General features: G+C 45.5%; 1 protein-coding gene and 1 long non-coding RNA gene across 7 annotated transcripts in view; one reads left to right on the forward strand and one right to left on the reverse strand.

Annotated features, from left to right (window-relative positions):
• The window catches only part of LOC138850056 (uncharacterized), a 134,107-nt gene that overhangs the window by 95,733 nt on the left and 13,739 nt on the right, over positions 1 to 24,635 (forward strand). The window lies entirely within an intron of this gene.
• ATP10B (ATPase phospholipid transporting 10B (putative)) overlaps positions 10,728 to 24,635 on the reverse strand; it is a 353,427-nt gene continuing 339,519 nt past the window's right edge. For 5 of the 6 annotated variants that reach the window (XM_051843574.2, XM_051843575.2, XM_070075801.1 and 2 more), the window contains 2 exons: positions 17,785 to 17,972; positions 10,728 to 13,342 (listed from right to left, as the gene is read on the reverse strand). In XM_051843574.2, coding sequence (XP_051699534.2) covers positions 12,892 to 13,342; positions 17,785 to 17,972 — 639 coding nt within the window. In that variant the 3' untranslated portion in view covers positions 10,728 to 12,891. Of the gene's footprint in view, positions 13,343 to 17,784; positions 17,973 to 18,529; positions 19,077 to 24,635 lie in introns of those variants that run through there. The other variant, XM_070075800.1, reaches the window with a different exon arrangement.

Here is a 24,635-nt window from a genome sequence, read left to right on the forward strand (position 1 = left end):
AGGAGCTTCTTTCAGTCTCCCACATGGGTGCAGGGGCCCAAGCACTTGGGCCATCCTCTGCTGCTTTGCCAGGTATATTAGAGAGCTGGATCAGAAGTGGAACAGCTGGGACTCGAACTGGCACCCACAGCACTGGCCCCCAAGGAATAGTCTCACCCCTTGGTGGATTTATATCTTTATACTCCCTTAGCACACGTTTTTGGAGGACATAGAGAGAGATGATATGTAAATCTGTAATGTTTGACAGAAAAATGAACAGATGTGCTTGTTACGTTTCATAGGACAATTTTGGCAATTGGGTTTTTCTCGGCTTTTGATAACCAGAGTCCTTTGAGTTCATATTGGAAGCCGCAAGGAGATTGTAGGTTTCAGAGTCTGTCTTGAAGACTTTCACCAAAGGTGCGGATACCTTCCTTATTATCGAAGCTTCCAGTGGTGAGCAGCCCATGCCTTCCAAGAGAGAAGGGCCAGAAAGTCTTGTCAACCTGGACAAGTCAGTCTGGACTGGGGGACCTTCCTTACGGCCTAGAAAATCTGCCTACAGTTCTCCGAAGCCATGGTTTTTGATCCCTTGTACATTTGGTTTATGTATCCATGGTCACTCAGAAAATTAGAGTGTTTTTCTCTGGTTTGCTGGGTTTCCATGTTAATCTTGTTTGTTTTCCTCATGTTTCTCTTTGGCCACTCAATAGGATCATATAGCTGCTTTTGTACTTGTCTGGTGGATTTCTTGTACAGTCTCCGTTCTTATTACTTCATAGACTCTACAAGTGTGGAGGGTTTTAGAGCTTCAGATTGTACCTTCAGTAGCTTCAGATTGTACCTTGCAGATTGAAATAGAGCATTTTTCTGGGTACAAATCTTAGAGGGAAAGCCTGGAGTGTTGGTCCCAAAGGAGGGAAGCTTTGGTAACACAGGGAAGGAATCTGACCATCTCCAGCCTGCCTGCTTCTCCCCAGGGGTTTGAGGAGCAAATTTGAAATACCACTGAGTCACGGACCTTGCTGCACTCATTTTGAAGGTGAGCTGAGCTGGTAAGCAAAAGGAATTTGCTCAAGGGTCATACACTGGATTAGCCCAGGATTTGAACTGGCGACTTCTTAGACCTTATTACATCTCTTAGAAGATCCACAAATGAGAAGAGATGATGGGAGATTGAGCGTGAGTGATCAAGTAGTGACTGCCTTCTATTAACAGTACCGCATCTTTCTTTGAAGCCTTAAAACCCTCCACTCCACCTATAGTCTTGTATGAAAAATCACAAGTAGTGATTCTCTCTGAGCTGGATCCTTCCTGCCCACTATTTGTGTCCTGCTGGCTGGGTCATCTTAGTTTGGGAGTCAGAGACCGAGTTACGGTGCTGTCCTGCAAGGCTCCTTTGCTGTTCAATAAATGCTAATAAGCCATAATCTGCAATCCTAATAATCACGACCTGAACCCAGACGCAAGGGCCAAGATTGCTTTGGTCTGAATTGAATTTGAAAAGGCTGAAAGAACAGGCTTTGAATGCGCAGTAGAAATGCCAGTGGAATATTAATCACAGAAGCACTGCTGGCCTGCAGAAGCCAATGGTTCAGTAGTGAGAGCTGAAGAGGGATGATCAAATGCAGACAAGATGCTAGTGCATGTGGAATCTGAGAGCGAGGCTTCAGACAGAGTGCAGGGACCCTCAGGGTGGCTTTCTGTAGCTCTCCTGCTGTTCAGAGAGCTCTTTCTGGTCTTCTAATTTGCTTTTTTTATTTACTCTTCAGAATCACCAGAATGGCACAGCCAGGAGCTATCTTAGGGGCAGGTTTTAATGCAGTAGCTTGGGGATTCAGAACGCAGCAGGGAGGTAGATGTGGGTTCTAGAAGCTCTTTGGCCCACTCATCATTCCCCACATTCCAGGAATGGTATGCTCATGTCTGCAGTGATCCGGAGATGTAATTACAATAAGTCTGCTTTGCACAGCAGTCATTTGCATGCAAACACAGGGAGCGTTATTAGTAGCATGGGGTTGGGGAGGGACAGCTTGGCTTATGGATGTAGTAAGTCAGACAAGAGATGATTTCCACACTTCTCAACCCCTGGCAAACTTTTAAATTATGTATATTAAATAATTTCCTACAGATCTAACTGCCCAATAGATTGTATGACTAATTGTTTCTTTCCACTTAGAGTAGGAGCCTCCTGGTAGGCTGTATGTTTTGGTGCAATTATGTCAGCCCCAGGCCAAAGCTGGGCCATTTTAGCCACCTGATGAGTGTGCTAATTGTCTTGAAGTATTCTGCCTGGTGTGTGCGCCTCATTGTTGTAGTGATTTTAATGGAAACTTGTAATTAAAAACAAGAGTCAGGGCTGGGTGCATTTCCCCCACTTCAGGGAGTTCAGGTAGGGCCCCTTGGAAAACACCCATGAGAGGAGCCAGCTGGGACAGAAATTACTGTGCCTCTCTGCGTTGCGTCATCTATTCGGCATGGCTCAGGCTGTTGAAGCGTCACTGGAGCTGAGCCAAATTCAACACGTCTTTCGGGGTGCCTGTCCTTCTCCCAGGCCCTGTGTCACTGTTTGGAGTGCTTGTACACAGAGGACCTGGGCGGAGGCAGGAGGCAGGAAAGCACCAGCAGGTGGAGATAACGATTTGAGACCCTGAGGGAGCCCATGAGATGGTATTGTTCTGGAAGTTCAGGTCCATTCTGTATGTTTTCCTAAAGACCCAGCTGGCTTGGTTGTTACAGTGGACGGAGGTTTGGAATACTGGTTCTGCTTCTGAGGAATAGTGTATCCTTGGCTAAGAAGCTTAGCTTTTCTGAGCGTCAGTTTGCTTACCTGTAACATGGAGTTAAACTAGCAGCTAAAATGTTGACGGGGTTCAGGGGACATCGGATTAGGGAACTTCTGTGTTCCACCTGAGCTCTTCTGAGCTCCCCTTAATAATCCTTATCCCCTGTCCCTCGACCAGCATATGGAACATTAGCAGAACAAACAGTATTTATAACTGAGCTCAGTGGCCCACAGAATATAGAAAAGGGAGCAAAAGGGAGGTGAGCCTTTTCTACTGGCTGAGTCTTAGCTGAGAAGGAGAGCCCCAAGGTCCTTTTAAGACAGAGGTATCCGGGGCCGGCACCGTGGCTCACTTGGTTAAGCCTCTGCCTGTGGTGTCGGCATCCCACAGGGGCACTGGGTTCTAGTTCTGGTTGCTCCTCTTCCAGTCCAGCTCTCTGCTGTGGCCTGGGAGATCAGCGGAGGATGGCTCAGGTACTTGGGCCCCTGCACCCGCATGGGAGACCAGGAGGAAGCACCCAACTCCTGGCTTTGGATTGCCACAGCGCTGGCCGTATCGGTCATTTTGGGGGTGAATTGGCAGAAGGAAGACCTTTCTCTGTGTCTCATGTCTGTAACTCTACCTGTCAAGTAAATTAAAAAAAAAAAAAAAAGAGGTACCCAAGAACTAATGGTTTTCTTGAAACTTTGACCATTGAATCATTATCTGGCCGTCATCTATGGGGAGGGTGAGAAGGAGCCTCGTGTATGGGGACAGACAGGAGAAATGTCTCCGCCCACCTCTGCCTTCTGGAAGTCAGGACCAAGGAGAGAATATTCTTAGAAATTAGTAAACCACTGTCATTGGCCAAGGTATGGTGCTAGCTTTGCAAAGACCTAAACTTGAATTATCTATGGCCTGTGATTTTAGGCTCTGAAAATCTGGAAGGCAGGGGGAAACCAGACAGACTCATATGTGAGTGGTTAGAAGTGAGTTGGTATTGAATTGGGTGTTCAGTGATTAGAGATGGCTTTATGGAGAAAGTGGTCTTTGGCGATCTGATTTGAGATTCTGGGTAAAGAAAATGGCTTGAGCAAAGGTGTGGAATTCAGGAATGAGAAAATGTTTTATAAGGGTTTCTGCTAGGTTCACAGAATTGAAAGCTCTGCGCCTTACTAGCAAGGTAAGTCAAGGTCAGGTCCCAGTGAGTACCTGGTTCAGGAGCTGGGGGATGAACAGGATGGAACTCTTGCTGATTCACTCTGGGAGTTTTCATTCTCTGTCAGTTATCTTAATATCCTTTCCTACTATCTGCTTTCCCAGCCTGCTGCCCCAATCGAATGTTTGGCCAGTCAGCAGGTTTCCCATTGACTTACCAGGGGCCTTAATTATCCATTCCAGGAGCTTGATCTACTGAAAAAAATAATGTCCTATTGATAGCTTGAATGACATCTTCAAGGGCATTTGGGAGTGAATTAAATATTATTACAGAGAAGAACCAGGAATTCAGGAAAATTTGGAGCTCTTAGAAGTCCTCCAGGTCAACATCTTCCCTTTGAGGTGGTTAAAGAAAAGGAAAGAAAACCCTAACAATGAGAAGTGGGCAGGCTAGGGAGCCCAGATACTCTGACCCCAAATATTCCTGGGGATCTCCTCTAGCACACATTGCAAAGAAGAAAGTCTGGGAGTTGACACTTTGGACCCTGAAATTGAGTGTTGAGTCTTGGCTCTTGTTCATACTCATTTGTTGCCGTTAGGAAAGGGATCCAACCTCAGTGTACTCATCTCTAAAATGGGACACAGAAGACAAATGGAAAAACACACCAACATTCGCAGGGAACAGTGAGAGGGGGTATACTCCCTGTTGGTCCTGTTGCATCTTGAGCAGGTAGGCAGTCACTCCCAGAGGGGTCTTCTGGCCAAAAGTAGCTGTCTTCCTACCCTGGACCACCACTCCACCTTGCGAACTCCCAGGGCTACTGCTGCTTTTGGACAAAGCACCTTAGTCTGCTGTAAAAATAGATGAGACAGGATCTCACATTAGGTCATGGTGTCCACTGAGACCATGTTCTGAATGGTCCTGATTAGCTTGAGTCACTTGACTCAAGATGCTGGGGTGAGGTGGGTGATACAAGATCCTGCTTGGGAAGGCATCTGTGAGTCAAATTGGTCAAAGTACCCATTCAGCAGTTTGCCAGAGGCTCTGTGTGCAACATGGAGCCAATCTAAATCACTGTCTTCCTGCCAGCAGGGGCAGCCTCATGGTGGGGTAGCTCAGGGCGGCAGAGGTGATGGCCAACCTCTGGAAAGTTCACATCCACTCTCTGAGACTCTGTGCCTGGATTTTTAAAAGGGGGAAGCTTAGTTAGAAGACAGAAAATGTTAAGTTACACGGTCCCTGGGTTCCTCTCCTGAGAGGGAGCCTCCTTGCTGAACACACTAGGCTGTTATAAATAGAGAAATAAAATTCATAAGTCTCTTCACACATTGTCTCTTGTACCCAGGGAAAGGGGGACATATACACACATACACTCACTATACATATGTATATAAATGTGTGTGTATATATAATTTGCAATTTTTTTCTGGGGAGGGAAATGTGGATTATTTTAAAGGCAAGATTGGGGCAAAGCAGTAATTGATGAGATTTCAAATATAAGCATATAAAATTTTTCCACACACACACACACACACACACACACACACAGCTCACATTTGCTGGTTCACTCCTCAAATGCCCACAATGACTAGGGCTGGGCCAGGCTGAATCCAGGCATCCAGAATTCAAGCTGGGTCTCAGCTACTTGAGCCATCACTGCTGCCTCTTAGGGTATACACAGGCAGGATTTGAACCCAAGACTCTGATATAGGATGTGGGTATCTCAAGCAGCGTTCTAACCATTAAGCTGAATTCCTGTACCATGGATGGGACTGCAGGTTTGATTCCTGTCTCTGCAAGCAGGAGAAGAGAGTTTCAAGAGGTGCTTTTCCAGTGGCATCCTCCACCCTGCACCCCTCTGCCCTTTGGCGAGAGGGAGCCAGGAGGCATTCTGGAAAGATCCACAGGCAGACAGATGGACCCTGACTCATGTGGCCTGAGAGGTTATCATGCTACCTTTTTTGGTTAATCTTCTTATTTTAAAATGGCCAGACAGCTGTGGAAAGGATTTCTGGTTAATCTCTGGCTGATGAGGTGGCTGCAGAGCCCCTGTTGAGGGTTATTGATTCTGATCCCAGCTTTGCCTCCAAGTAGTTGAGTGGCCCTGGGCCCATCCACTTAGCTCTCATCTGAGTTTGATCATCTGTGTGAAATGGTGACATTTTACACGCAGGAATATCTTCCATTGATCTTGAGGAGACACAGGTTAACAGGGGTGGGACGTTGCCTGCCATTGCAGAAAACCATTTCTTCAGTGCTGAGTCAGTGGTGCGGTCAGCTTGTCTACCTTGCTCTCCTGGGGTCTGTGGACAGCTCTTGGGATGCTGCTGTCTTCCTGTGAGGTGCTGGGCTTTGCTTTCCTCAGTCCCCACTGTCGAGGGGCTGTTCTCTCTTGAAGACAATCTGGGGAGGGGTCTGGGGGTAGTGATGCACTGGGAAGGGGGTTCTCTGGACTTGGTGCCTTATTTGCAAGGTAAACAGCAGGTTAGTTGAGGGCTGGGTGGGAGGAGGTGTTCCTGGAGACCACAGGAGCTCAAACTCCTCTTTCCCATTTCTGAGTGCACCTTAGGAAAGAGGTGTCTTAGCTGGCTTCCCTTCTGCCAATTGGAACTGGTAACGGCCCTGACTTCTTAGGTGTTTGCAGTTCCTTAACAGCTATTGATCTGCAAGAGGCAGCAGACGGCCTCAAAAAGGCTGAAGTAGTCCATTGTCTTCCCAAATACGGTTGCTGCTCTCCCATTCTCCTGCGCATTGCCTTTTAGATTAGCTTCCACCTATGATTTTCTTCAGCAGCAAGAGTCACAACATTGTCAAGTGTTGTGATGTGCTAGGAACTCCCCAGTGACTTCCTCTTGAGATTACTCTCTGTGTGTAAGAGGGAGAGAGAGAGAATATGAATGACTGACTGGCATTGTTATAGTGGTTAGGGTTAGGGTTAACGTCCCAGCTCCACTACCTATTCCAGCTGCCTGCTAATGGGCACCCTGGGAGGTGGCAGGTGATGTTTAGAGTGGGCCCCTAGCACTCATGTGGAAGATGCAAATGGAGTTCCTGGTTCCTGGCTTTGCCCTGACCCAGCTCAGGCTGTTGCAGATATTTGGAGAATAAACTGTCAGTTGAGAAATATCTCTTCTGTTTGTCCCACTCCCCCATCTCTTTGCCTTTCAAATAAATAGACATTAAAGAAGGAATAGTGAATCACAAGGCCTGCAGGACACTGAAGGTCATTGCTACAATGTAAGCAGCCCCCTCCAACAGCTTCTAGAATCGAAGCATGTTAGAAGTCCAGTTCCCACCTAGAGGTTTGGGGAAACAGATGAATTTCAGTTTGAGGTTGGAACCTGGAGAGAGGGATTTGTTCAGAGTTGGCATGGAAACACCCCGAGGACTTGGACTCAAAACCCGGCCTCTGCCCCCTGGCTGCTCTCTGTCTTGTCTTCCCTGCTTGTCTGCAGGAAGAACCCTCAGGTGTGGCATCTCCTTTACTGATGCTAGGTGGCACAAGAACGCCTTTGAACAAAAGGCTTCCAGGCTTGGCTCCTGTATGAAAATGCCAAACCCTGAATTTGGGGCTGGCAGTACTCCTTGGGCGGTGCTCTCAAAAGGCCTGCCATCTTGGGGTTTGCCCCAGCTCCTTTATCAGTGGACTCTTACCTGCGTCCCAGGTGTCCTGGGAGGTGCGGGGCGGGGGGTATTTTGTTGGGTTGCCTGGGAGGATTCCCTCTGTGCAGTCAGTTGCTCCTGGGGCCTCTGTGCACATTGGAAGGTCTGGCTGGGTGAGCAGATAGAGGAGAGATTTTTAAGGTAGTGCTGAACCGCAGTTCTGGTTCTCTTTTGGTAATAGTATGTTCCTTACTTACTGAATCTTTCATCTGGGGAACAACCTGGCCAGACATGGTATGGTGTGGCCTCTGGCCAGGTCACTGACAGATTGTGCAATGTTGGGATAAAACACAGAATCCTTGATCACTGTCAAGAGAATGTCGGGAAGGTGAGACCCTCTTGTCCAGTGCCTGTGAGTCCTGCAGTCTCAGCTCACAGTGTTGCTCTGTGGCTAAGTGCACAGAATCTGGCTTGAGGCTCTGGGATTCAACAGACTCCTTGACACTTCTTGACTGTGGGACTGTGCTGTGTTTATGTTTTTGCTTCTTTTGGAAATGGGAATGTGGTAGGTTGCCAATGGCCTCAAATTTTTTCATAGCTCCTCCCGTTTAAAAGGTGGAGTCGGGAAGTAGATGTTGGGCTTAACGGTTAGGATGTTTCTTGGGGGACCCTGGTGCTGTGGTATAGTGGTGAAGGCCTGCAGTGCTGGCCTGCTATCTGGGCATTGGTTTGAGTCCCTGCTGTTTCACTTCTGAGCTAGATTCCTGATAATGTGCCTGGAAAAGCAGTGCAGGATGGTCCAAGTCCTTGGGTGCCTGCACCCAAGTGGGAGACCCAGAAGAAGCTTCTGTCTCCTGGCTTCGATCTGGCCTAGCCCCAGCCATTATGGCCATTTAGGAGAGTAAATCCATGGATGGATGACCTCGCTTGCTGTCTTTACCTCTCTCTCTGTAACTCTTTCAGAATAAATCTTTTTGAAAAAATGCTGCTCGAGATGCCAGAATCCCATATTGCAGTGCCTGGGTTTGAGTTTGCTTCTGATTCCAGCTTCTTGGTAATACACACCCTGTGTGAGACATCAGGTGATAGTTCAGTGGTGGGAGCCCTGCCATCCATGTGGGGGACTCAGATGGAGCTCCTGGCTTTGGCATGGCCAAATGCCAGCTGTTGTGTTTGGATAGTGAACTAGCAGGTAGAAGATTTGACTTTCTCCTTCATTTTATTGTGTTTTAAAGATTTATTTGAAAGTCAGAGCTACAGAGAGAGACGGGGAGAGAGAGAGAGAGACGGGGAGAGAGAGAAGGGGAGAGAGGAATCTCCCATCTGCTTGTTCACTCCCCGGATAGCTGCAATGACCAGAACTGGGCTAGGCCAGTCCCAAAGCAGGAACTTTCTCCAGGTCTCCCACACGAACAGGTGGGGCCCAAGCACTTGGGACATCTTCTGGTGCTTTGCCCAGACTTTTAATAGGGAATTGGATTGGAAATAGAGCATCTAGGGCTTGAAGCAATGCCCATATGGGATACTGGTATGGTGGGCAGTGGCTTTACTCACTCTGCCACAATGCTGGCCTTGTCTCTCTGCCTTTTAAAGAATTGAAAGTTAAAAATTTATCCTTGGAATTGGGGAGGGCATTTAACCTAGCAGGTGATACTAGCTGACACACCCCCTCCCCCATCAGATTGCCTGGGTGCAATTCCCAGTTCTGGTTCCCGATACTACTGCCAGTGCACAGCCTAGGAGGCAGCAGTGAGGGCCCAGGTGATTGGGTTCCTACCCCCTCTTTCAGAGACCTGGGTTGGGTTTCCAGCTTTGGTGCTGGCATGGTCCTGGCTATTGTGGGCATGTGGGGAGTGACTCAGCAGATGGGAACTATTTCTGCCTCTCAAATAAATCTGAAAAAAGAAAGGGGGGGGGAGTATATTTTCTATACCCTTGAAGTTGAACTGGCCTGTGACTTGCTTCTATAGCACGTGGTGGGTAATGATGATGTGCGAGTTCTGTGCTTAGTGTTTTGAAAGCGGCTTCTGTTCAGTCTGCAAATGTTGCTGCCCTGTGACATGGTTGGGCTGGCTTCCTTGAGGAGGGGAGGCCATGTGGAAAGAGTCTCTACTGATGCACAGCCAAGGCCCCAGACAGAAGCAAGCTCAGTGGACACAGTGGAGCAGTGGGGACGTGTGCTGGTGGAGCCCAGATGTAGCGTTCACAGCGTCCTGAGCACAGAACTGATGGCTGTGTGAACCTAAGGTTTGGGGTGGTTTGTGACACAGCAGACGTTAACAGAAATAGGGGAGAATCATAGCTGTACCTGGTGGGGTTACCACAAGGTGTGCGTGATGTACGCTTAGGTCAGTAACTTGTTAGGACTAACATCATCTCGTTTTGTTTGCTGGGTTCCAGCCATACAGAGCACCTTTCTTTGCATCAAACATACCAATTCATGTTCCCTTTTCAGGGGTTTTGTACTGAACTCCCCAGGATAGTTATTGTGTCAGCTGAAAAGTCTCCATGGAGAGGCCTTCTCTGACCATGCTGAGCTCTGCTCTCCTGCCTTCCTTTCTATTCTTCCTAGTACCGTGCAGAAAAGCACATTCCTGGTTTCCTTGACTATTACCTGTTTCTCCTTATAAATCATCAGTCCCTTGAGGGCAGGAGTGCGTCCTATTTTTGTTCCTTAGTTACATCTTGCTGTGTACCACTGTTGTGAACAGCAGGCACTCCATTGATAATTTTTGCAGAGAGCACCTAAATCAATCTTTGTTTGGAGGTTGGTATCAGTCTCCAGGAAGAGTAGCCATGTTAGATTTGCAGATGGTGTGTGCAACCTCTAATTCTTTAGCCTTTTTATTGTAGCACACTCTTATCCTTGGCTGAATACCAGAGGACTTAGTAAGAAATTTAGTTGAAAAATTTTTTAAATCGAAGGATAGTGTTTTAATAGCATGCGCTTTAATGAACACTTTCAAGACCCCTGCTTGTTCTGGATGCTGTGTGCTTGGGGAGGTGTCCAACAAAGCTCGGAGCTCTAAGACAGGGATTGATTTCCTTTCTACCCCTATCACATTTTCCAGGCATCAAGTAGGGTCTTAACAGAATCTTACTGGACAGATGAATTGATATGTAAATGAATGCACAGGAAAATGGAAGAATGTATGAAAAAATACTCAGAACCAGTGATAATGACTTGAAGAGAGAATAATAACTGCAAACAGGCAGGCAGCTATGGAAAACCATGTTTATTTTTTTTTCTCCTTAAAAACAATCAGTAAGATCACAAAAGTATAAAAATGTACTGAGCACAATCACGAGCATGGTTACAGGGAAATTGTTTTAACTTTTCCCTGGGTAAGATGGTACTTACGATGGTCATAGTTGATTTGGTTTACAAAAATGGGCAAGAGTAGGTGACCGGTTGTACCACTTTCCCAGGATACAGGATTTATTAAAATGAACAAGTCCCAGTCCTAGGACTGTATGCCAAAAAAAAAAGAGGCAGCATTGGCATATTGGATATAGTTGAGCACTTAGGTGCAGACATCAGGCATTCTTGTACTTTTCCGAGCAGTTCTTTTCTACTTGGCTCTCAGATGAAGTGTATAGCGTTATTACTGAAGGTTTTACAGCTGTCGAAGGATTTTCACCATTGGATTTTATGTAATTTTGACTTGATCCTCTGTCAAGCCTGGGAGATAGGGCAGTTCTAAGCTAATTTGCAGGTGTGACGTTCTACTTCAGCGCTCCTGGATCCTAAGAGAGAGCATGGGGGCAGAGCAAAGACTCACACTTTAATCTCTTGAGTCCATCCTCTGTCCTAAAAAATTGAGGGAGGGCTCTGAGCTCCAACTTTTGCCTGAATCCCCTTACTTGGAAACATTCACATCGCACCTGCTTTGCTGGGTGTACTTAGCTGCTCCTCCTTCAGCAATTCTCATGTAGGCTTCCCCTGGCAGGTGCCAGCATGATTACGTGGCACAGTGGTCAGAGAGCTAGTTTATTGGCTTTGGGATGAAAATCCCAGTGACCTCTGCCATCCAGGTTTTCTAGGCGGATGGTCAAAGGGCCAGTTCAATCTGCCAGTGGCCAGCTTGTTTGAGCACCTAGGGCACCTTGGCTGAGGACGTACTCAAGTGATAGGCCAACTCACAGCTGGTGGCAATGATTCTTGGGCTTCAAGCCTTGTCACTCCTGTTGCATGGGTCCCTATGCTTCTTACCTAATGTACAGGCATTCGCTTAAGATAGGAGGGCTCAGGAAACTGTTCCTGACTTCCCTTAAAGAAGCCTAGGGCTAGGCTGCCTGGTCAACCTCCATTTCTTTTGATAGCCTATTGTAATGCTATATGCTATCATTCATTTGCTTATTTATACAATGTTGGAGTTCTTTTACAGTTTGCATTTATGACTTCTATGGATGGGATGTCTCTGATCTTCCTTTTCCCTGTGAACTGAGACTTCCTCGACTCTAATGTAAGCATGTACCAGTGGCTTCCAGGTGGTAGTATTCTAGGGTAACTTGAATGAATGAGGTGTAATGCTTTAAGCACCCCCCCCCCCCCCCAAATGCCACCTTAGAGTTACTATATCATACAGGCCTATTCTGGGTGCAGATGCACTAAGATCTCCTGGCCTTAGAGATTTCTTTGGAGTGGAGGATGGCAATTCTAATTAAAAATAAATAAAATAAATAGCTTTCAAGAAGAATGCCGCCTGTGTCCTCGTGGCAGATTCTCCAGATTGTGGGACATACGGCCCATCACCAGGACTCTCTGGTGTACCCATGCCCTGCAGGATGCTTGCTGTGACGCTCCCACTCTGACATGTCACAGGGGTCATACCTAGCTTTCCTCTTTAGATGTAGTTTTCTTTTGGCCCAGAGACAAACAGCAGACCCGACTTGACCACGAGTGCAAGGAGGCCCTGTGAGCACCGGTGGCTCAGAAACTTGAATTCTTGGCACTGACGGCGTGAGATGAAGGGCTGACAAGCCTGGAAACTTCTGTACCCTGAGATGTTGACTAGGTTGATAGACTTCATGGAATCGTGTGGTCTGGTTGCGTTGCGTTACAGGCTGTACTGGTGGAAACTGTCAGAAACGTGGGTATCAAAAATGTGAGCACTCAATGCCACAGAAACAGAGCCTCCTTATTAAAAACTCTGTGCTTTGCAAGATATGCTGCCTGGCAGCTGGAGAAAACTAGAGGCCCTCGAGTTTTCCCGTTCTACTTTGTCAAAACTCCTTGCGGCAAGGGCTTCCCAGAAGGAAGGCAAGCCCAGTGGGAAGAAACCAGACTAGCATGTTCTCTCCTCTGTGAAGAGGAGGGGTCACGAGGTACCCAGAGCAGTGATGGGGGTGGCCTCTTAGTTTGTCAAGTTGTCTTCACTCCCCTCATATGGTCAGGGAACTCTGGGATCGGTGATGGCTGCTCCTGCTGGAGTGCCGGGACCTACCAGTCTGTCCGGCCATGTAGGCTCCAGGAAGCGCTGTCCTGTTAGGCCCCAGCAGGTGCTCCCCAGAGGAGGGTTTGGCTGAGGAGTCCCCCGAGCACGGGTCATCCATCGTATGTGCCGTGCTGCTTCTCTGTCCGTGGAACACCCAGTCCTCAACGTGCTTCTGCTTAGAAGGGCTCTTTGGAGTGCTGCTCCGGAAGCTCTGTTCTGGGACAGGGGGCACTGGATGCTGGGCGGGCCGAGCTGCTTTAGGGATAGGGACAGGTCTCTGTTTGCTTCTCCAACTCTGGATTTCCAGGTTTCTTTTGTCGGTGGGCAGTTTGTCAATTTTCTGAGCTTTTGTGATCAGAGACTTCCCATAGGTTCCTTGTAGAGACAGGAAAAAGTACCTGGGAGAAAACAGAAAAATAAAAATACGGGCTGGTTTTTGGAATTTTAGCATTGAAGGGGGCCTGAGAATCCAAGTCTGCACCTCTAAGCCAAGTTCTTTATCCTTGTACTTGTGACGCTTATCAAAGGTATGCTTGGGCACCTCTGATGTCGGGGTGCTGAACCACCACCAAATGAACTAGCTAACATTATGTATGAGGGTTATTCTGAGTGCTTTGTGTATTAACTCACTTCATTCTCCCAGTAACCCTATGCAATTGGTATAACCATGTGCTGCATAATTGCACAATGATGGATCATGGGTACAAAAGATGATATGCCTTGTGATATTGCATCCCCATAGTTTAAGAATACTCCATGATGCTGGTACAATGACAGACTGCCTAACAACACAGTTCTCGCTATGTATTTCCCTTGTTAGGCCACATGTGACCATACTTAGGTTTCCCTTCTGTGTGCAGATGAGGAGAGATGGAGTGGTCAACCTGTGGTCAGAACTTGGACTCTAGATCCCGGGCCTTGTTTCTTATCTACGACGCACAGGGCAATCCTTGCTGTTTCAGTGCTACTCTAAATTAGACAACTCGCTGCAGCTTCACTGTAAAGTAGTTACTAAATCTGCATTCTTCCCTTGGATCTGTGTGCCAGGCTGAGTTGCCAGTGTCACTGTTTTGTCACTACTTGCTGGAGTGATGAGGTGATATTCCTGTGGTCTCATAAGAACAGATCTCCCTGTCGACCAACCCAGGGTTCTTTGACTGCTGAGCTGCAGGTAGCCTGTGACAGGCTCTGGGTTCTGGAGTTTCTGTCTGCTGGAATCTCCTTGCTGTTTGCAGTTGAGGCAGAGGAAGGGGTGAGAAGGTACATGCAGCAATGTGGAGAAGGCATGGGACACTGGGCAACTGCCACCCCACCCCATCTCTAGGTTTTAGTTTCCTCAAGATCTAAGGTCTCTTTGTTTCTAAAAATCTAAAAAAGATGACCCTTCAGAGAGGCCCTCACTCTTCCATTGTGTGCAAGGGGTCTCAGGGCTATAGGCGATCTCATGGAATCTTTCCAATTTTTTCTCAAGTCACCCAGTGGGGTAGAAAGTTTTGGACAGACTGGACTTCTTGCCTGGAAACTGGAATCTTACTTAATCTCTTCTCCATGCTTGCTACCAACAAATACTACCCAAGTGTCCACGAGGGGCAAGTACCTAAGGGAGTAAGCTGTGAACAAGACAGACACTTCTAGTTATAAATGGATGGGGCAAAAGAGATTTTTTGAACACCTGCTCTTATCTGGGATGTCTTCCTTGAGAAATATATACTTAAGCTGAGGACTGAGGTTGATGGAGGTCGGTAGGCAAAGTGGGTGAGAACCCAAACTCGGCTGCAATGGGAAACATGTAGAGCAGGGAAATTAGGACCCAAAGGGTGTGGGAGAAACAGAGAAGTTAGGACAGTGGGCCACAGGTCTGTTTTTATGATTTCCTGTACAGGTATTGGAAAGCCCTCAGATAGTGATAAGTAGGCAAGATGAGCACATCTTTATAATGGACAACGATAAATGACCAAGTAGCAGACAACTGTAGTAATGTAGGGTGAAAGGGTTATAGCCTATCTGTGATAACAGCTGTAGAAGTGGAGAAAGATGGGTTTCAGAAATCCATAGTAGGTGGAAGTGCCAGAACTTGGTGATAGGCAAGATGTGGCCTGGGAAGGCAGTGGAGGGTGGCCCAGGTGTTTGGGCCCCAGCACCTGGCTCCTGGCTTCGGATCAGCGCAGTGTGCCGGCTGCAACGCTCTGGCCCTAGTGGCCACTTGAGGGGTGAACCAACGGGAAAAAGTAACACCTTTCCCTCTCTAACTCTGCCTGTTGTTAAAAAAAAAAATACAGGTAACGTGAAGAATGGCTCCCATAGGTCTCTGTTGGTCCTGGGGTGGCACTGTGACAGGAGCAGGTTTCTGAGAAGGTGGGTGGAGATGCAGGATGGAATCATGAAGTACGTTAGAGACGTCTCATTGTCCTCATCCTTAATCTTCCCGGTGCAGATAACGAATATGTTATTAGAAAGATGCACCTGGAAGTCAGATAAGGGGTTTGGCTTAGGAATGTAGAGTGAAGACTGATTGGCTAAAAATGATTTCTAAATCCACAATAGTGAGGGCCATGGTTATGGCGGAAACCTAGGGCCAGGGGTGAACATGCACCATGTCAGCAAAGGACAGAAAGGAGGAAATGCAGGGAAAAAACAAAACGCAGGACTGTGCCTGGCACCCTTCCCTTGGCTTCGGTGGCTTTCCAGAGACTGTTATACTACATTGCAGCTAGGCAAGAAGCTGTGCTGTATCATCAGTGTGTTGGGGACTTTTGTCTCAGCTGAGATAATTTACGAGTACTTCGGTTTCTAGTTTAAGAGTTTTGTGCTGTCCTTTTATATTGATTGCATGAATTAGACCAAGCTTAACTGAGGTCATGGTTAGTGGGCTAATTATCATAAGCTTGATGAGCAACATCGATCTCTATTACAATAAATGCAGCTTATAACTTTAAGTGAACACACTTTTCTACAGCAAACATCCTATCATGTAGATTTCTATATACAAACAGCAATTGCTCATGGTTACAGTCAATCTGTAGAAGTATTAATCATGTTACTATCAGAGACAATCACTTTGCCTTTCTGAGTGAACAGAATTGAATAGAAATCTAACTTTTACTATAGAATAAGCAAAGATTTAACTTACATGTTACAGCAACCATCAAATAACTGCTAATTTTTCCCAATGTCCCCACATCTGTTCCACAGCTGGAACGGGGCATGCCTAGCTTTTCAAATGCATGTACCCACGGTCTTGCCCGCTTCTCCAAGATCCCCATCAAATGGCTGCCTCAGCCTCACTGACCTTGGCTCCAAGGATGTTACTTTAAGCAGAGATAAATGATATGACTCCTTCCATACCCCACATAAGATGAAGAACAGAGGAGTGTAGTGCTGGGCCAGTGGTGATCACAACATGCTTGACTTCCCAAGTGGGGACAGAAATAACACACACCTTAGATGTCCCTTTGCATTGTCAGCATGATTCTCATGGCCCCTGCGAGGGCCCTTCTTTCTAGGGGTAGGGCTGGAGAAGGGAAAGATAGGGTGGAGAGGGACATATGTACCCTGAGGCTTGTGTTTTTAAATTTATGTCGTTTGAAAGGCAGAATGAAAGGGAAGGAGAGCTAGAGAGAGAACTTGCATCCTCTGTTTCACTCCCCACATGACTATAACCAATTCAACTGGGCCAGGCTGAAAGGCGGAATACCAGCCAGATCTCCAATGGGGGTGGCAGGAGCCTAAGTACATGGACCATCTTCTACTGCTTTGCTAGGTGCATTAGCAGGGAGCCACATCAGAAGAACAGCTGGGACTTGAATGGGCATTCTGATGTGGGGGTGAGTAGCACAGGTGGTGGCTTAACATGCTGTGCCACAACACTGCCCCTTGGGTTTGTCACTGCTCTGCACTCTCAGTTCTTCAGGGCAATGCTATCTGCCGGCTTGGTATTTTCCTCCTTGGACTCTGCAGCAGACGTCAGTGTTGAGAGGAGGCTCAGGAGAAGGACACAGATGCCAGAATAGACTGAATAGCACCAAGCTTACGCAGGGAGCCAGGGTCGCTGTGGGTGCTCTCTGCCTAATTCTGGGACACCCAGAGTTCTGTGCCATGTGGAAGTGTTGATCACAGCTTATTATGATAAAGTGGCCAGAGAAGGGAGGGCAGTGCAATCTTGCCTGTGGGCATATCGTCATCAGATTCACCAACTGCTCACACTGGAGAGCCTAAGCTGGCCCCGGCACAGGGAGCATCTTGCTCTCCGACTGTGGTGAACTTGTGGGCACGTTCTGGTGCCTCTTGACTTTGTCCCATGCACAAGTGGGACTAGAAACACACTTGGGCTTCATTTGGAGCTCACAGAGGTAAAATGAAAGGCAAGGCATGATTGGTGCTAAGGTTATCTGGAAAAGGTGAAAAGAGTTGAGGTTGAAGGTGGCAGAGACATCCCATGAGCGTGGAGGACTGACTTGGCTAACACGGGTTTCGTATGTTAAGTGTGTGTGTTTTAAACACATTAAACTGACCAGTAGACTATGCAGGCAAGATTGACATTTCTGGGATACGGTAAAGTTCCAGAATGCTTCAACCTTTCCTGTGGCAATGATGGGGGGAGGTTAGGAATTAGTACTCTGATTTCACAGAGGTCACCGCTGAAGCTATCCCAGGTTGGGAGACTCGGGTGCCCTGGGACTGAGCTGAGACCAGTGTCCATAGGCTCTTTCCCTGGGTTCCTGGGTCTCTCTCCTTTGTCTTGGGAACAGTAGCCTCAAGGACTCCATTGGGAGGAAACAACTGGGGGATGGGCTTATTAACAGGAGACTGGAAATTCTAGAAATGGCCATAGCGCTCAAACCTTGGGAGAAGAGCCGCGGCAGGTGTGAGGAAGCAGACGAGGTAGAACGTAGGGTTTGCCAGCTGCCTTTCCATCACCCAGTAGGGATTGGTGGGGCTGTTGCAGGTGACGCAGACGGCATTGTACAGCAGGGACACCGCGAAGTACATGAGGAAGCTGCCTAGCAGGACGAGCCCGTGGATGACGGTCTGTGGAGAAAGGAGGAGGAAGGGTTGGGAAAGTGCAGGTAACTCAGGAGGCAGCATTCACACTACCAGGCCCAACATGCAGAGAAACATTGTAAAAAGGGGGCAGTGTAAGGAATAGCCAGGTGACCCCTCCCCCGCCCCGCAACTTCTGCCTCACCTGTGACATGGGGAGTAATTTCCATGCTGTTCTTTGCAGTTTTTCCACTAATCTAAACTTCCCAGATAGCTTATTTCTAAAGGTTAGAGAAAAAGGACACTTTGTGTGGCTTTTCTGTATCCCCTTCAGTGTGATGTGTGTGGTGAGCCTATTTTTCCCTGATGAGGCAAGGGCTTATTTTCAAAGCAGTGTGGTGTTCATTTCTCTAGGCTTAATTTCTCTAGGCTTACTTTGGCTGCTTTGTGCTTCTCTTTCTCTGCTCTTGTCTTTGAAACTTGCATAACTGCATAACTTGATTTTCTCTCCTTACACTGGGGAGTTAGATGTACCATCTCTGTTCTTTGGGAGTTGACACAGTATTGTGCCAAGTTTGTGAGGATCATTCCCTCTTTTTGAAATGCCCAAGACCTTTATCCTATTTTAACTGTTCATCCCATTTTCCACAAACTTTGTCAAGAGGGAGATAGGGTATGAATTTATTTATCTTGGCACAAAAGAAGTTTTGACATCCCAGCACCGCTTTCATCATACACCTTTCCTGTTGATCGTGAAGGATTTTTTGCAGCATTGTTTCTGGCACCAAAGGAAGCTCATAATTTTAATTCCATTTTCTAAGAAAGGTCATTTGAAACCTTAAAAAGTAATAATTTAGGCCGGCGCCGCGGCTCAATAGGCTAATCCTCCACCTAGCGGCGCTGGCACCCCGGGTTCTAGTACCGGTCGGGGTGCCGGATTCTGTCCCAGTTGCCCCCCTTCCAGGCCAGTTCTCTGCTGTGGCCCGGGAAGGCAGTGGAGGATGGCCCAAGTGCTTGGGGCCTGCACCCCGTGGGAGACCAGAAGAAGCACCTGGCTTCTGCCTTCGGATCAGTGCGGTGCGCTGGCCATTGGGGGGTGAACCCACGGCAAAGGAAGACATTTCTCTGTCTCTCTCTCACTGTCCACTCTGCCTGTCAAAAAAAAAAAAAAAAGTAATAAAATACTCAGCAGACTCATAGAATGGCAGATGTCCTAAATAGCACTCTGGCCTCAGAATCAGCCCTAAAGGCATTCGGATCTGGCTGAAAAGCCCATGAGAGTATTTCAGGCATGGAAAGCCAAGACACTCTGGCAAAAGATCTCTGTGAGTGAGATCCCAGTGGAAAGAACAGGTCTTCAAAGAAGGAGGTACCATTCTCTGAAGGGAGGAGAGAACCTCCACTTTGACTATGACCTTGTCTAAACAAGATAAGAATCGGAGAACTGAGGGCTTCCATAGCCTTGGAAACTCATGACTGGAGCATAGGGAGATTACTGATGCCATAGACAGGAGTGTCAATTGGTAAAGTCAACAACAGGAGTCACTGTGCACTTACTCCTCATGTAGGATCTCTGTCCTTAATGTGCTGTGCATTGAGATTTAATGCTATAACGAGTACTCAAACAGTATATTTCACTTTGTGTTTCTATGGGGGTGCAAACTGTTGAAATCTTTACTTAATGCATACTAAACTGATCTTCTGTAAAAAAAAAAAAAATATCAACTCCCAACTTGACTCTCACTGGGATTAAACATGACAATAGGTCTGATCTGATTTCATCATCATTTAAAAATAATCATCTATTATTTTTCACTTTATGTTTCTGTGTGGGAGCAAACTGTTGAAATCCTTACTTAATGTATACTAAGCTGATCTTCTGTATATTAAGATAATCGAAAATGAATCTTGATGTGAATGGAAGGGGAGAGGGAGTGGGAAAGGGGAGAGTTGTGGGTGGGAGGGACGGTATGGGGGGGAAGCCATTGTAATCCATAAGTCGTACTTTGGAAATTTATATTCATTAAATAAAAGTTAAAAAAAGTAATAATTTAAATTTTTTTAAGGAAAGGTTTATTGTTGGGTGGGGGAAGCCTGACGGGCCATGCTGAGAGAGTAAAAGAAGAATCAGGAGGACATGTGTGTGGGAAGCAGGTGCTATCATACCTCTGCAGGGGCAGGGGAAATAGGAGCAGCAACTCCCTTTAGGGTGGGGTGGATGAAGCTGACACCTGTGACTGGGCCATCTGGTCACCTGGCTTATGGCAATGGCTTCATTTAAAAATTTGGTATCATAGGATGTGTACATTACCCAATCAAGGTAAACACATCTATTTCCTTAGTCACTTACTGTTTCTTTAGCGTGACCCTGCTCCAAATACTTGCTTATTTCCTTAAAAACAAAAGGACAGTAGACAGTATGTTTCTACCTATAGTAACAATAGGAATGTTTACTCCTGCTTGCATTCCTCTGCCCAACTTCTGGCACCCACCATGACACTCAACTTCTTGAGACTGTATGTAGGAACAGAACTCGTCTTTCAGTGCTTGGCTTCTTCCACTTCAGGTAATGACCTTCAGCTTCATCCATGGTGTCAGAAGTGACAAGATTCTTTTTTATGGCTGAGTAGTATTTCATCATGTGCATACACCACATTTTCTTTATCCATTTATTAATGGATGAAGACAGGTTGTTTGCATTTCTGGGCTATTGTGAGTTGTGCTACAGTAAAGTTGCATGTGGTAATGTTTCTGGGACAGAAGTTTCATTTCCTTTTGACAGACATCCACTAGTAGGATTGCTGCATCATAGGGGGGTTTCATGTTTAGTTTTGTCAGGAACCTCCCTACTGGTTTTCACAGCGGCTACAATAATCTACATTCTCACTAGCTGTGTGAAATGGTTCCCTTTTCTCCATGTCCTGTCCAGCAATTGTATGAATAACATACCTGTGTACATTACCTTTATTTACCCATTGATAGATAACACGGGTGAGCTAATATGCTGGCCACAGTGAATAGTGGCGCAATGCACACAGGAGTGCAGGTAGCTGTTTGCTCCATGCTTTGATAATATGCAATGGTGAGATAGCTGGATCATATGATAGCTCTAGTTTTCTTTTCTTTTCTTTTTTTTTTGAGAAATTTCTATTTGCCCTAATGGTGGTACTAATTTACATTCACATCCCCTTTCTCTCAAATGACAACATTTTTTTTTTTTTTTTGACAAAACCATTCTGAGTACGATGCTGTCTCCTTGTACTTCACTTTGCAGTTTCCTGATGACTAGGGGTGTTGATTTCTTCATACATACTGTAGATCATTTGTGTGTATTCCCCTCACTTGGCTATTTTTAAATCAGATTTTTTTCATTGCATATGTTTAGCTTCTTATACTGATACTTGTGTGATTTTCAAAGATGATAGAAGTACAGTATGTCAGTGTTTAATATGGCCAATATTCACGACGATGTGTTTAGATGTGTAGGACTTCTCATGCCTTCATTTCTCATTGCACTCTGGCCCCTCCATCTGACATCTTTATTTGTGCTTCCAGTACATCCTTAAGAAACTTGCTTTTGTGGCGACACATTCTCCAGCAATGCTTCAATGGATACAAAATTCTTGTTTGGGTTGTTCTCTTGGAGCATATCTGAGATACATTGCGCTGTCTTCTGGCTTCCATTATTGCTATTGAGAAGTTAAGCAATCTCTTTATGTGTTACTCCTTAGAAGGAAATCTATCACCAACAGCATCTGGGGCAGGTACGTGGCACAGCAGGTAAAGTCATCTCCTGCAATGCCTGGATCAAGTCTCAGCTACCCTACCTTGTTTCATTTCCTTAGTGCTATTTGAGATTCTAATCAAATGTACATTAGGTCTTTCCAACGGTCATTCTTCTTTGTCTATCTTTTATTTTCATATTTCCTCTGGTTCATTTCTGTTGACCAATTTCATAATTCTTCGATGTTTCCAATTTCCTATCAAGCCAACCATTGAAACTTATAGTACATGTTTCTTAATGTCCTATTTGGTATCTTTTCAAATAAAACAGGCTTATTTGTATTGTTTATCAATTTTTCAAGCTATCTTACTTTTTCTCGATTTCCTTAGACATAGTCAACATAGCTTTTCTGTAGTATATATCTGATAATTCTCCAGTTGCAATATGTTTTTTTGATCGTTCTTGTTCATGAGTTCTTATTCAAAAATGGAGCTTACAAAAAAATATGTGATGCCTATTGTCCTCAAGAAATTAGGCAGAATGAGAGAGTTAGGATAAAGGTTTCTTGATCCAGGAAGGATTTATTTATGTACTCTACTGAAAAAAAAAAAAAAAAACTTGGGCTATTTCCTTTTCTCATACATAGACGCAAAATGGAATGCCATAATACCTTTCTTGAACATCAATGGCTGTCTCTGATTTCATTATCCAAGTAATCTGTCATAACACGTTCTGCAACTCAAGTTAGACTGAGTAAGCCAAGAGTATTATCAGTCTTGGATTCAGAAATCTCCAAGAGTGTCGGGTTTTATTGGCTACCATTTTACTGCTTGTTTCTAATTTAAATACAGACCACATTCTCTGATAACAAGGTAAGACTTTTACCAAACAGTAAGATCAAAATCACAAAGGAATTTGAAAATGATAGGCTTAATTTTTTTACTTGCAAGAGAGTTCCTGGGTCTGCTGATTCACTCCTCAAATGTCTGGGACTGGGCTGGGAAGAAACCAGGAGCCAGGAACTCTGTAGGTCTAACATACAAGTGGCAGGGACGAACTACCTTGGCCATCTCTGGGTGCCTCCTGTGGTGCATATTAGCCAGAAGACTGGAATTTTGAGTGGAGCCAAGACTTGAAAGCAGACACTCGGATAAGGAACTCAGATGCCCTAATCAGAGATGTCACAGCTAGGCCCAGCATCCATGCTGAGCAGCATTTTATATATCAGATCAAATGTTACCATTTAATCAAAATTTTGCCCTGTCCACTAAAAATAAGTTCATCTATGAGTATATCGGGTTTTCAGAGTTCTGTATTTCCTAGATAAAAAAAAAATTCAGTATGATAATTTGCTTTAGATTTTGTTAAAAGGCAAATTGAATCTATTTAAAAATAGTGATGTTTGAATTATTTTGAATATATTATTTTGCATTTTTCCCTTCATTTTCTTTGCTTTTATCTTTGTTTCCAACATCTCTGTTTTCCTCATTCCTTTAGTGATAAACCTTAAGCTTGTTTTTTCTTTTCTTTTTTTTTTTTTAAATTTAGAAAGAATGGGGGAGAGACAGAGAAATCTTCTATCCGTGGTTAACTCCCCAGAGGGCCACATGGCCAGGGCTGGGCCAGGTTGAAGCCAGGAGCTTCTTCAGGGTCTCCTGTATAGGTGACAGGGTCACAAACACTGGGGCCATCCTCTGCTACTTTTTCCAGGTGCATTACTATGGACCTGGATTGGAAGTGGAGCAGCTGGGCCCGAACAAGTGCCCATATGAGATGCTGGCAGCTTTACACACTATGCTACAACAGCAGCTCCAGACCTTAAGTTTTTAAGGCACTAAATAAATGAATTCTCATATGGAAACATGTAGGTAAAGTTATATTTCCATTCTATTTATGATCAAGGATTTAACATAAAATACCAGTTGTATACCAGCATGTTTCTTAGAGTTTTTTGCTTTTCTTTGCTAAAGTAAATGATTCTGTAGTGAGCATCTGTAAGGTCTTTGAAGATAATCACTCCATTGTCTACGTTTTAAAATGTCTTTCAATTTGATATTTTTTGAGATAAGATACTTTTAATTTACAATCTAGTCAATGGTTTAATAGCCTTTTTAAAATAAGGAGACCAACAAATAGGAAAAAGTCTTCTGGCTTCTTTTAATTGTCAAAGTAACTTGTTCATAGCCTCTACTAGCCTTGAGGATCATCCTTGTGTCTTTTGACTTAGTGCCATTTCAGTATGAAACACCCAGGCCATAGAGTCGAATTTATTTTGAATTTTTATGCTCAATGATTCTTTCTTCAGAAATTGCTTCACTACCATTACTTTCTTCTCCTGTGATCTGTGCAGGCTGGGGTTATTTATTCTATCCACCCATCCTTTTAATTTTTCATATTTGTGTAGCATTCCAGCAGAGTTCCCAATTTGACAGTTTTCTTCTGTATGCTGTCTGATCTAAAATGGATCTCAAAAATGGCATATGTAATGTCAATGATCTTTCATTCCATAAGAGCTCACTCTCGTAAGTGGAGTAATTTGAATGCAGTAGTAAATGGGTCCCAAGTCTGCCCATGACACTGAGGGGCATCCTTTTCTTTCTCAGCCTGCCTCGTGATACACTCGCACCTGATTTGATCCCCTGTACTGCAGTCTCATCTGGTGTCAGGTCCATGAAGTTTATCCTGTACTTAAACTTGGCTATGCCTTTCTTGGTTTTACCACTTGGTTCCATCTGTTCTGTCACTGGCATTTGTTGGAGCAGAAGGGGTTTTCAAAATGGGAACTCGATGACCCAGAATGTCCCATGGGTCTTCTTACAAGCACTGCCCAGCTGGTCACAGCTTGCTTTAGCTTATGATGGTCACGGTGGGAGGTGGGAGCAGAAGTTTCACTGCAGAATGTACGAACATGTTGGGCTGACTTGGGGCACTTCTCCACATTTTTAATACATAGGCTTCCAAAAAGAGTCATTGCAGTTGGGCTAAAG

This window comes from Oryctolagus cuniculus, chromosome 6 (genome assembly GCF_964237555.1).
Source record: "Oryctolagus cuniculus chromosome 6, mOryCun1.1, whole genome shotgun sequence".
NCBI lineage: Eukaryota > Metazoa > Chordata > Mammalia > Lagomorpha > Leporidae > Oryctolagus > Oryctolagus cuniculus.